Raw genomic sequence first — 12,775 nt, 5'->3', positions numbered from 1 at the left:
TTGTTTTGTTTTTGAATCTCCCGTAAAAACTAAATAATGTCATTCATCAACATACTAACTGTTGCTTAAGTTGCATCGTGATTTATCTATTCTTAAAACGGAAGTTCTAGTCACAGGGTTTCTAAATTATTGAATTGTGATTGGTCATTTATATCACGTTATGGTTTACTCTTTGATTTTTTGTTTGAAGCCGGTTATATTGCATAAAATGAGAATCACATGGAATATATAATAAAATATTAGTCTAAAACCCAAAAAGATTTTAACCTTTCCCCATCTTTTTTTGTTTGACTATTTTATTCTCACACGTACTCCTCTCAGCAGTGCCTGGCTATCCCTTCTTCAAACCTAAACAATGGTCCAGTTGAACTACTTTAAAATGTAAATGGCAGAATATTACTCAGCCATCAAAAAGAATGAAATCTGGCCATTTGCAGTGACATAGATGGAGCTAGAATGTATTAAGCTAAGCAAAATAAGCCAACCAGAGAAAGATAAATACCATATGATTTCACTCGTATGTGGAATTTAAGAAATAAAACAGATGAATTTATGGGAAGAGGGGGACAAAGAGAAGAGAAGGAAACAAGCCACAAGAGACTCTTGGCGATAGAGAACAAACTGAGGGTTGATGGAGGCAGGTAGGTGGGAGATGGGCTAGATGGGTGATGGGCATTAAGGAGGGCATTTGTTATGATGAGCACTGGGTGTTGTATATGATGAATCACTGAATTCTACTCCTGAAACCAACATTGTACTGTATGTTAACTAACTAGAATTTAAATTAAAAAAAAAAAAAAAGGAAAAGAAAGTATAAATGGCATGATAGACTAGAACATGCTCATTTGAAGAGTACTGTTGTGACATGGGGAGTACCACCCACCTTGTTATACCTCTCCCTGTTGCGGAACCTGCTTCAGAAGAGCAATACCTCTAGTTTCAATCTTTATTGGGTTTATAGCTTGGCTGAAGGATTTGTTATGAAGTTTACATACTACCAATTAAAATTGTGTTTTATGTAAGCATGTTAACAGGAGGAGAAACAACAATTTGGTCCGTTTTAAACGCACTTTATTTACTGGCAGTTTTGCATTTAATTCTTGTTTAAGGCTATACAGTGGCTAGAATTAAGCTTGGAGACTATCATTTCTATGGATTTGGCACTGACGTAGACTACGAGACTGCGTTCATTCATTATCGTCTGGCATCCGAGCAGCAACACAGCGCACAAGCCATGTTTAATCTGGGGTATATGCACGAGAAAGGACTGGGCATTAAACAGGTGAGGCTGGCTTCAAAACAAATGTTAGAATGATGTAATTGTGATTTGGGGGAAACGTCTGCATTTATTTCTGGAAAATAGGCTTTCTTTCGGAATGTGCTCCGATTTTAGGTACTAAGTTATGAGGCAGTTTTGTAATATTTCAGAAGCCCACCCTTGCACCTCTCCCGTCGTCAGACATACGCATGTTGCTGTCACATGCACACTGCTTTATGTACGATAAGCCAAAAGCAGAGTCGTGGAAATGGAAATATGGTGCTGCTTCGATCAGCAACTCCTTGTTTGAGAAACTATCTGTCCATCTTCAGCCAAATTCTGTTCTTTGTAAAGTATTTTGAAATGAAGTAAGATGTTTGCTACTGACAAACGTATTTCTGACTCTTATACCTTCCTAATGGAGTCTAACATTCTTTAGAGCCATGGTCTTAACTTTTTGCCTATATGCCCTTAAGAGAATTTTGAACAACTGTGTTTTGTCTTGCACATTTTTATTTATTTTATTTATTTTTTTGTTTTTAAATTAGGGTGAGCTCAAACAGGGGTAGAGGGGCAGAGAGAGAGAGAGAGAGAATCCCAAGCAGGCTCCACACTGAGTGTGGAGACCAACACAGGGCTCGATCCCATGACCCTGGGATCATGATCTGAACCAAAATCAAGAGTAGGACACTCAACCAACTGAGCCACCCAGGCACCCCTCTCCTGCACGTATTTAATTTGACATTTAAAATTTTTCATCATAAGCTTCAGGTCTGAGTTCTACCTATTTTAAGCATCAACCCTTTTTTTTTTAAATAAAATGACTAAGTTACTCCAAATACCAAAATGTTGATACCCTCATCATTAATTTTTTTTAAAAACACAGCAAATTTATTAAATGAAAATTGTGTCTTTTCCTTTTCTTCCTGAATTTATATTTTCAAGTCATTGTTTTCATAGATTTGCATGTAAATGTAATGTTTTTAATGCTTAGATATTTTACTGATCAATCATACTTACCTGAAACAAAGTATGTAAATTCAAATTTTGAATTTTATTTCCTATGATTATAGGCTCTAAGTGTTAAGAAAAATTCATAAGATACTAGCCATAGTTGGTTAATTATCAATACAATATTGAACAAATCAACATAATACTATGAATTTCACTAAAATTTTACTTTCTGTGATAATTATTAAAAATGCATTTTTTAATGAGTTGAATGGAGCATCTTTTAAAAATTAGTTTAAGTATCATTGAGTAAATTTAGCATTAATTTCCTTTTTTTTTTTTAAAGTTTTTTTGTTTTTTTTTTTTTTTTTCAACGTTTATTTATTTTTGGGACAGAGAGAAACAGAGCATGAACGGGGGAGGGGCAGAGAGAGAGGGAGACACAGAATCGGAAACAGGCTCCAGGCTCTGAGCCATCAGCCCAGAGCCTGACGCGGGGCTTGAACTCACGGACCGCGAGATCGTGACCTGGCTGAAGTCGGACGCTTAACCGACTGCGCCACCCAGGCGCCCCTTAAAGTTTATTTTGAGAGTGTGAGAGAGTGTGAATGGGGTAGGGGCAGAGAGAGAGAACCCCAAGCAGGCTCCATGCCATCAGCACAAAGCCCAACACAGGGCTCGATCTCAAGAGTTGGACACTTAATCAACTGAGCCATCCAGGCACCCCTTATTTTATAAATGTATGGCTGGAACCTTGTTCACATAAACAAGTATATGGGAATTGGGGAGAATTTTGTTATAGCAAGGTCACTTAGTTCTTTAAACTGCTTTCGAGTTGCTTGCTGTTTTCCTTCAGGCTGCTACACAGAATACCATAGGGTGGCTTAAATAATAGAATTTCTCACACTTCTGGAGGCTGAGAAGTTGAAGTTCAGGGTGGCAGCAGGTTTGGTGTCTGGCGAGGAGGCCCTGTTTCCTGGTCAGAGACACTGTCCTCTGGCTTTTGTCCTCATCTGAGCAACGAGCAGGAGAGAAGCAGCAAGTACTTAGGGATTCTTTAAGGATGCTCATCTCATTCATGAAAGCTCTACCCCTTTAACCTCATCTAATCCAATAACCTCTCAAAGACCTCACTTCCTAATCCCAACCATCACATGAGGGAGAATAGAGTTTCCACATAGAAATTTAGCAGGAGGATGGGACACATTTAGTCTATAACATATGCCAAAAATCAGAGTGATCTGTCACTGACACTTTGGTTAGGTCCCTCTTCAATCTTGTTGGAAACTGGAGACTTGGAAAGGATACATTTATTTATTCCCTTGTCACTGGAGTCATTCATTTTCTAGTTTCTGTGGAGAATGCTGAAAGGCTTTACCTAGGTTTCTCAGATAACTAATTATATTCCTCTTCATCACTTAGAGACACTTTGTTGACCTAATGTGCTTAAGGGCAAGTTACTCATTTTCATTTTGCTAATGCACCATTTTTTGTCAAAGTGCCTTTTATTTTACCACATTTGAATATGTATTTTAATCCCAATATGAAATTTTTCATATTTTACATTTATGTTACTATTAGATACTTGAATATAGTTTTATCAAGACTCTGGAACTGCAGATGGAGTACATTCAGTTTGTGGAAGATCTCTGCCATGTTGACCAAGCTACCAGAGCCTCTCTTAATTGGCAGACCACTCAGCTAGGTCAGACTTTGCCTCCATCAGCAAGACTGACTTCATTTTTTTTAATTCAAATAAAATTAATGTGTGTTTGATGACTAATAAAGATTACACATAGTTGTGGTTGTTTTGGGATACACTTTATAATAATTTACTGAAAGCAATAAAAATTAAAGTGATAGAACTCTGACAGTCTGCTTTTATAATAGATTAGAAACCAAGAAAATTAATTAGTGTGCATTCTCGTAATTTGCAATATAATGTTATATGTAGCTTATATAAATTCTTGTCAATAAAGACGATAAGAATGGGGAGGACAGAACTCAGGGATGCAGCTTTTAGGAATAATTAATCATGTGTAAAAAAAAAATGACTCCATTAGTTTCATTCCATGATTATCCATGATCATCTTTTCTTATTTTTTCCCAATTTTAAAAGAAGGAAACTTATATACTACTAAAAACTATCAATCCAGCATGTAGTACAGCTAGAAAAATATTAAGGATTAAATGAGGATTGGTGTTACACAGAGTAAATAATTCAGGATGTGATTGATAAAATTTAGTTACCCCTTTGAATCATCCACACAAAAGTCTATGTTGTCACATAAAGTTTGATCCATGATCTTGAAGAATGTGGCAGTCCAGAAAAAAAAACTTGTTACCTTTTTTTTTTTTTTTTTTGAACCAAAGACACTGACTCTACCAGTACTGTTGTTGGTTGGAAGGTGCCCTTCTTCACTAACGACACCCCCTAGGGACAGTATAGGGAAGAGCTGACAGTAACTGCTTACATTGAACTATGTGGGAAGGTCCTTTTTAATGTTTAGCCTTTCTTTCCCATATCTCATGGAATTCTTGCCTTGGAGTTTGGTATCCTTTGACAGTAGTCAGGGCATGGAGAAAGGGACGTTGTTAAATGAAAATTTCACTGTGTCTCCCCATGCCATTCAACATTTATCTGAATGCAGAGCACTCGGTCTGGGCCCGGATTCATAATGACTCGTTTCACTCCTTACGGAAATATGTCTAAGGCAGGAAACCCAGCATGCAGGTCCCTTAACACTATCCATGCAAGTACCATTTGAAACATCTTGAGCATATTACCAGTTTGAGGATCACTGCTCCAAACTGAAACCTGAATTGCTTACACTGACTGAAGTTTTAAGAAACTTACTTAACTTGACCCAGAACTTGAGACTTCTAGGTTGCCCCCGGGAGTCTTCAGAGTGACAGTGTTATGCATACACAGCAAGTAGGATGTCAGACAGGAGGAGCAGGAGTTAAACCTTAACATTGTTCAGTTAGATTTTTCAAAATTAAGCCATTAGATGATTAAAGAAATATTACCCAATTAAAGGTGGGATTTATCCTTTTAGGATAAGGGAAATTTCAAAATGAAAACTTGAAAGGTAAAGTCAATGCTCTGAATGCACAAACTGATATAATATGACTATATAAACTAAATAATATTATTTGACTTATTGTACCAAGAGATGAATTTTGGTTTATTTCCTGTATTGTAGGATATTCACCTTGCAAAACGTTTTTATGACATGGCGGCCGAAGCCAGCCCAGACGCACAGGTACCAGTCTTCCTAGCACTATGCAAACTGGCTGTGGTGTATTTCTTGCAGTACATCCGGGAGACAAACGTAAGTGTTCCGTGCCTCTTTTAATTAAAATATAAGTGATATAAGCTGCTCAGTCCAGAAGTTTTTATTGGAAAAGTTCAGGGAGAAGGGAGGAGTGTCCTTCAGGGGTCTGGTGCTTTCCCTTCTGCCCCAGATGAAGGACCAGGAGATCGCATCAGCTGCGGGGTGAACATAGCCACAGAGCAGCATGTTTTCAGGAACGATTTGACAGTAGCTCCAGGTGCTAAAGCAGTTTCCACTGATGCAGGTGTTTTCTGGCTCAGAGAAAACCGAGACCAACCCTTGGCGATTTGAAGGAGTGGTTAACTAAATTCAGTAAACATTAAATCAGGTGACTGCCTGGCAGTGACTCAGACCAGACCCTTCAAAAGGGAGAAGGAGAACCTGAGAACTTGCCCAGGCTGTTGTACTTCAGATTGTGCTATTAGCAAGAAACATGTTAAAAACATGTCTCGAACTTTGTTCTCTAAAAATACCTTGAACTACTTTAAATAAGCTCATGGTGGAACCTAGACGAGAGGTGGGTTCCCCATTCCTTTCAAAACTGCTGACCTTATTTACCAGTATTTCTGTGTAGGTGCTCTTGGGTTCTCCAGTTTTACATTTTGTTAACTGTACTTCCTTATAATGGATTAACTGGAACAGGATTTAACTCCGAAAGTCCTGAAATGTGTGCAGAAACAAGGGCTACAAAACTTGAATTTACTCCAGACCAGAACAGGATGATGTTTCAGTCTTTCATTAACATCTTTCAGAACAGGTTGATACACCGTTTCACATTAGATTCCAGAAAGGGCTTTTCCTCCTGTGTGATACAGGTGGAAAGGGTGATGTTCCTTTTCGCAGCCCTGTCTCGTGTACTGAGGTCCTCCCCGCATAGGGCTCCGAAGGACTGGAGGTGTTGGACTCCGTCCTCCTGGTTGCTTACACACTTGTAATGGCACCTTTAGAACTGCTTGGTGGCCTGAGCCAGACGTGCCGTACCTTCCACTAAGTGGAAACAGTCTTTGTTCCTTTCACTGAAAAGCTAACAGTGTGGCAGCCTGCTGTTTTTCTCTCGTGGCTATTTCAGACCCTTGTCTCTCACAGTTTGTAAGACTAAGAACTGTTAGTTACAGACTAGGACTTAGTCACGCCTTATACCATACTAAGTGTGTCCTATCTTTGTTGTTTTTTTAATACAGAAGTATAAAGAAGACAATAAATGCTCCATAAGCCTACCACCTAGATATTCCAACCAAAAGAAAAGAGTTACCAAGTATTGATGGTGAGAAAGCCAGTGCAGAAAAGACAAAAATCCCCTATCACAGGTCCCACCCCAGGAAACACAGTTAATAGTTTCTTAGAATCTTTTTCGAGGAAAATTTCGCACCTGCATCTACAAATCTATATTATGGGGACCTTTTAAATATAATTTTCGTTAAATATAAAGGATTATACCGCATGTTTACTTCCTTTGTAGGTAAGTAGCAGTCAGGAAATTTCAGGAGTAACTTCTCTTAAGTGACACCTAAACAAAGTATTATGGACTAAGAACATAACTTTAAAGTTCAAGTTCAAAAGTGTTAAATATTTAGTGAAATCCTAGTTGAAAAGCATTAGTCATTCAGCTATTAAACGCTTGAATTGCTGCCATCTCCAGCTAGATGAGGGAGGAAGTGAAATAACCCTGCTGTCATGAGAACAGGGCTGCCATCACTACAGATAGGTGACAAGTGCTGAGAGACTGATTGCCTCCCCATGGCCTTCCATTGTCCCCAGTATTCCTTGCAAATCTTTTCTGTGAAAAGTGGTTGGAAATGCATGTATTCGATTACCGATGGAAAGGAAAGGAACCCGGCTAGACATTCTGTATCATCTACTGTCATGAAATAATAACTCAGTTCCTGAGACACATTATTTTTTGAATTCTTAAAGCCTTTTTATTTAAGCCATTGCAAAACATTCCTAAAACCAATTATTTTAATAAGTTCTGTATTCGTCTCTGATTTGTGATACAACTTTTTCCTGCTTCCTTCTCTGACATTTCAGTGATCGTAATGATTTTTATATTATTCTCATTAAGATTCGAGATCTGTTCACCCAGCTTGACATGGACCAGCTTTTGGGGCCTGAGTGGGACCTTTACCTCATGACCATCATCGCTTTGCTGTTGGGAACAGTTATAGCTTACCGGCAGAGGCAGCACCAGGACATGCCTCTACCCAGGCCCCCAGGGCCACGGCCAGTGCCACCGCAGCAGGAGGGGCCACCAGAGCAGCAGCCACCACAGTAACAGCCACCGTGTCCAGCCTTGATCAGTGACAACCACGGAAATTGTTTGCTGAGAACACTTACATTTGATTTAGGACTTCGGATCAGTGGTCACCTCCTGGAAGAGGCACAAGGAAACATTGAATTCCTAAAGCTGCTTAGAATCTGATGCCTTTATTTTCAGGGATAAGTAACTCTTACCTAAACTGAGTTGAATGTTTGTTTCAGTGCCGTATGGAGTAACAACTCTCAGTGGCTTTCCCCCTCCCACCCCCCCATTTTTTTTTCCTGGAAACATGTGAGACGCAATGTCTGCTGTACCCAGCTGTCTTTCTTGGGTCCTTTTGGTCATTCTCTCAATGTGCATAAGTTCTTGTATCAACCACCTTTAAGGTCTTGTGCATCAACACTAAAAACTGATCACTGTAAAAAGGAAAAACCAGTTAGTTGCAAGTTTAACCTTAACATGTTTGAAAGTCTGAAAATAGAACTTGCCTTTTAAGTAAAAAAAAAAAAAAAAAAAGTCTTCAAAGTGTTTCAGAACTGCAATAACTGAGAAACTTTTACCAATCCACGTGCAAGTATACGTATTCAACATATTATTTTAAAAGGGAAGGCTGGGAGGTTTCTTCTTACTGATGATTGTCACACTTGATACCGTACTTGTGTCCTTCAAAGACTGAAAGTCCTGTTAAAGAGTTTTACGTGAACTTCACTTCTCTGGAATGGAATAGATGAAACATTGTGAACTGACTCCTTGAGCTAACATGTGAATTTGCCCCACCTACTCGATGTAATTTGCTTGTTTGTTTTGAGTATACAGAGCCTTGATCCGGAAGCCAGAGGATGGACTAAGTGGGAGAAATTAGAACAATGCTAAAGAACTCTGGGTGGGGTACCAAAATGATAGACACACTTTCCCGAAAGACGAAGCATTTGTTCCCAGGGTTTATTTTACTTTGCATTTTTTTATTGCAAAAGAACAGTTTGCACCCTCCTGAATTCTTTAAATTTGAAATATTATTGCCAAGATGTGGCATACAGTGACTACCATTATAAAGTTAAAACTCTGAGAATCTAAGATGTATTAAACTCAGTGGTTGAGGAAAGCCAAAGCCTGTTTATACTGTTCAGGTAGATTTTTACTTCTGCAGTTTTATATTACAGTAGAAAGTCAACCACTTTGTTAGCTGTCCTATTCACCACCCTCCCGCTGTTGACGTTAGGAAAATCAAGGCCATTATACTTCAGAGTCTGGTTAAATAGCGTGAAACACAACAACAAAGAAAACCGAGGATTTCACATACCATACAAATGAAGAAATTTAAACCGAATTTGTATTTCTTTTTACTATCAGATGGTGGTATTCACCAGCCTATGTCTAGTCTGAGACTACATTAGTATCTGAGCAGGCTTTCTATGCCTACTGACCTCAGTCTGTTTATATTAACCTTTATACTCTTTCCGTAGTCCCTCATCTGCCAGAAAACTTGAAGAATTTATTACCTGTAGAGTTGTAAGACTTTGGGTTTTGAAGTTGGGATTGTATTTAGAACTAGATTTAAGTAGTCTGTAATGAACACGAAGGCTTTAAATGTGAAGTTGTATGCTTTTCGTGTGTGTTTAGAGTATTCTGAGAAACCTGGTAAGCAAATTTTACACCCACATAGTTGCTTCCAGATTTGAAGAGGTGGCCACAGAGGGAACCATATGTATAAATGCATATCTGAAAGGTAGGAAATGCCACCCTCAAAAACATCCCCTTGCTTTGGGCAGCTCTTAAATATTAAGACTTCTTTGATCTCTTACACAGAGAGAGAGAGATCTGAGTGCAGTTGGTACAATATGTTGGTGTCTTCACCACTGCGTCTTCTCACCCTTCAAAACTGTAATTCACGGTAGCAGCCACATTTCTTTTTGAAAGAACTGTTGTAATTTATTTAAATGCTTAAAAACCCCTCTAAGATGAGTAAACAACCATTTGTTTCCTCTACCACCCACCTGATTTCTCCTTTAGCAGTATTTTTATTTCTAGCTTTACTTCCCTCCATTAGCACTCTGAGAAGACATTTCATAAAACAGTGTGCACTACCTAAATAAAGCCAGATGGGAAAGCGCAGTCTTGTTCTTCATGCAATAACAAACTTCCTGTTAGTTTACAACTACTTGCCATTTCCTTTTTATTACTAATATTCTAACCCTTTTCTTGGCCTTTTCCCCCCGTCCTGACAAACCCTTGAGTCACTTGCTACTGGAAATTTGAACGGTCTATTTAAAATAACTTAGTTCCTAGATGGCTTTGTGACTTCAGTCCTTACGACTGTCTCAAAATACTCTGCTCCCTTTTTCTTTTCTGTTCACGGGACATAATACCTAGGCAAGTAGGAACTGGGTTTGGTGTTTCTCCTAAAATAATGCTCAATACTTACCTAATCAAATGGCATCCATTTGAATAAAATGACAGTAACTAAAGCTAGTTAATGTCAGTGACATTAAACTAACTCCAGAATTCAGGAGTTTTAATGTTAGAACTTAGAGTTAGCAGATTGAGCACAGCTTCATTTCTCCATGGTAGCCTGTCTCCTGACCCCTTTAATAGCCTGTCTTCCTGCCATCAAAGGTGACGACAGTAGTACTCCACTTAGCTTATATTCTCCTGTGCGTGTGCTTTGTGGTTAGCCAACTGTTCCAGAGTTTTGAGACCATTCTTCTTCTTTTTTATGTCACAGAGGTAGCATTGGTGTTTGGGGTTGTTTTGTTTTGTTTCTTTCTGTGGTTGAATTTTTTTGTTTCTGTTCTCTGAGTAAGGCTTATCTTATTTTTGGTTAATATTCAGTGTCACAGAAAAAGTAACCCCCCCCCCTTTTTTTTTTCAAAATTCATTATTTAGCACTGAAATGAGATTAACTTGGGAATCGTTTATCTTGATACTCTTGAGGATTTGTTACCCTTGTGCATATAAGGTTAATTTGTGAAAGTTTTACTGCTAAGCTGTTCTGTCTCTGTACCATTGGAAAGTTGTAGAAACTCTACCATGATCTGACCATGATCTGATGCTTTATTTAAGGAGCTGCTGTTGCCTCCGGGAAACTTAAGTATTTTGTATAGGGTTTTTTTTTTTCTTGCTTCGTTTTTCCCTCTTTTCTTTGCTGCTCACATTTGTTCTTCAAACCGGTGTTTTGGAAGTATGCATGCAAGCCTGTAAATGGAGACCACAGTTCTTCATGTGTGTAGCATGTGTATTACTGTCTAGCCCCGTCTGCAAAAAAACTTCCCTCACAGAGGTTTGGACTAACATTTCACATGCACATTTCAAAACAGTGTCAGATAAACAGCCCCTTCACCTGCCAAGAAGAGCAGAATGGGCTACTTTTGCCCCGAGGACAGCCAGTATTTGTTCTGGAAGTGAGTTTAATACGTGTTGCACCACATTATGACTAGGAGAATGCAAGAAATAAAGCAAAAGAAAACGATTTTCATGAAAATCTTTTTCCTCAGTCATTGTCCTCCACTATAAATGAAAATGGAAAATTTTTGAACACCACACTGTCTGAGGCACTACCTGATTTTTAAATGTGTGGCAGTCATTGAAAAGCAGCTAAATTTCTCCTGCCGCTAGGTAGTTCAAGAAAACCTAAAATACCCCAAGTAAAAATGATCTGTGTTTTAAAATGACTGTTTGCACCAGCAAAACTCTGATTTTGTGTGCATGGGAAGGATGTCTTGGCTACGTGCAGGCAGTCCTCTTTACACGCACTGTTTTTCCTGTTTGCAATGACAAACACACTGACACTAGTCTCTTTGATTTAAAAAAAAAAAAATCATAGTGTCGATTCGATCAAGGTATAACCACTGTCAATACTTAGGAGAAGCTTAAAAAGACCATAAGCTGGCATTGGAAGGAACACCATGGTAGACTTTTTTGTAAATTTATTTTGTATTTAATTAAATACGGTATAAAGGCTGGTGAAGTGTAATATAATTGTGTAAACAAATCCTGTTAATAGAGAGATGTACAGATTCGTTTTGTACTGTATCTTGAAACTTGTGAAATAAAGACTCCACCTCTGGTTATCCTGTATGCTATAATGTGCCATGACCACCTTTCCAGTCAGACTCTTTGTTTTTTGGGTTTTTTTAACCTGAATGATTCAGTTTTTAATGGCCCTTTCTGGAATTTTAGAAGCTTCTGGGAACATTGATTTGGAGTAGTTTGAATCCATCTTTCATTTACTTTTAACTCCCTAAATTCAGATTTTTAAAAGCTGAATTTTGCCCTAGGGACAATATGAATATGTTAAGAAATGTTACTTTTTTTTTTTTTTTTTTTTTTTTACATTATAAAATCGCCACCATACGTCTAGTTACCATCTGGCATTATATGAAATTATTACAGTGTTATTGGCTATGTCCCCTATGCTGGAGGTTACATCCTCATGACTTATTTATAACTGGAAGTTTTACCTATTTTGCCCTATTACCACTTTTTAAGTAACCTCTACTCCCATCATGGGGCTTGAACTCACTACCCTGAGATCAAGAGTCACATGCTCTACTGACACAGGTGCCCCCTCCATTACCACTTTTTAAATCTCTGAGATCTTTGACCTGAACCAGCCTGTGATACATAGTAAAATGTATCTAAAGTGTATTTTATGCATTGCCCTGTCCCAGAAAGTTTTTGAGAGCTTACAGAGCCTCACACAATGATAAAATTTACATAGATTAAGGTGATCTGAGTAAAGAGGAAGTAAAGAGGAGTCACTTGGTACCCAAAATGCATGTTAGAAATGAACTATGCAAATCTGGCCCTAATTTTGTAGCAGCCAACTCAAACAGTAAATTGAGCCAAAATGTACCAGTTTAGGGGCATCGGATCCTTGGATGAAATGTCTGGATGATGCAAATTGTGGCAAGTGAGAAATTGGATCTCAAATTTTGCTTCTGGGAATGCAATCAGCCACCCCACATGACCTTG

General features: G+C 38.4%; 1 protein-coding gene across 1 annotated transcript in view; it reads left to right on the top strand.

Moving 5' to 3' along the window:
• The window catches only part of SEL1L (SEL1L adaptor subunit of ERAD E3 ubiquitin ligase), a 54,047-nt gene extending 42,176 nt beyond the window's left edge, over nucleotides 1-11,871 (top strand). The window contains exons 19-21 of the mRNA XM_047861939.1: nucleotides 1,110-1,282; nucleotides 5,416-5,544; nucleotides 7,610-11,871. Of these exons, the coding sequence (XP_047717895.1) occupies nucleotides 1,110-1,282; nucleotides 5,416-5,544; nucleotides 7,610-7,819 (512 nt within the window). The 3' untranslated portion in view covers nucleotides 7,820-11,871. The remainder of the gene's footprint in view (nucleotides 1-1,109; nucleotides 1,283-5,415; nucleotides 5,545-7,609) is intronic.
• The last annotated feature ends 904 nt before the right edge of the window (nucleotides 11,872-12,775 follow it).

Source organism: Prionailurus viverrinus, chromosome B3, assembly GCF_022837055.1.
Source record: "Prionailurus viverrinus isolate Anna chromosome B3, UM_Priviv_1.0, whole genome shotgun sequence".
Classification (NCBI taxonomy): Eukaryota; Metazoa; Chordata; class Mammalia; order Carnivora; family Felidae; genus Prionailurus; species Prionailurus viverrinus.
This window is presented reverse-complemented; position numbering and strand designations above follow the sequence as displayed.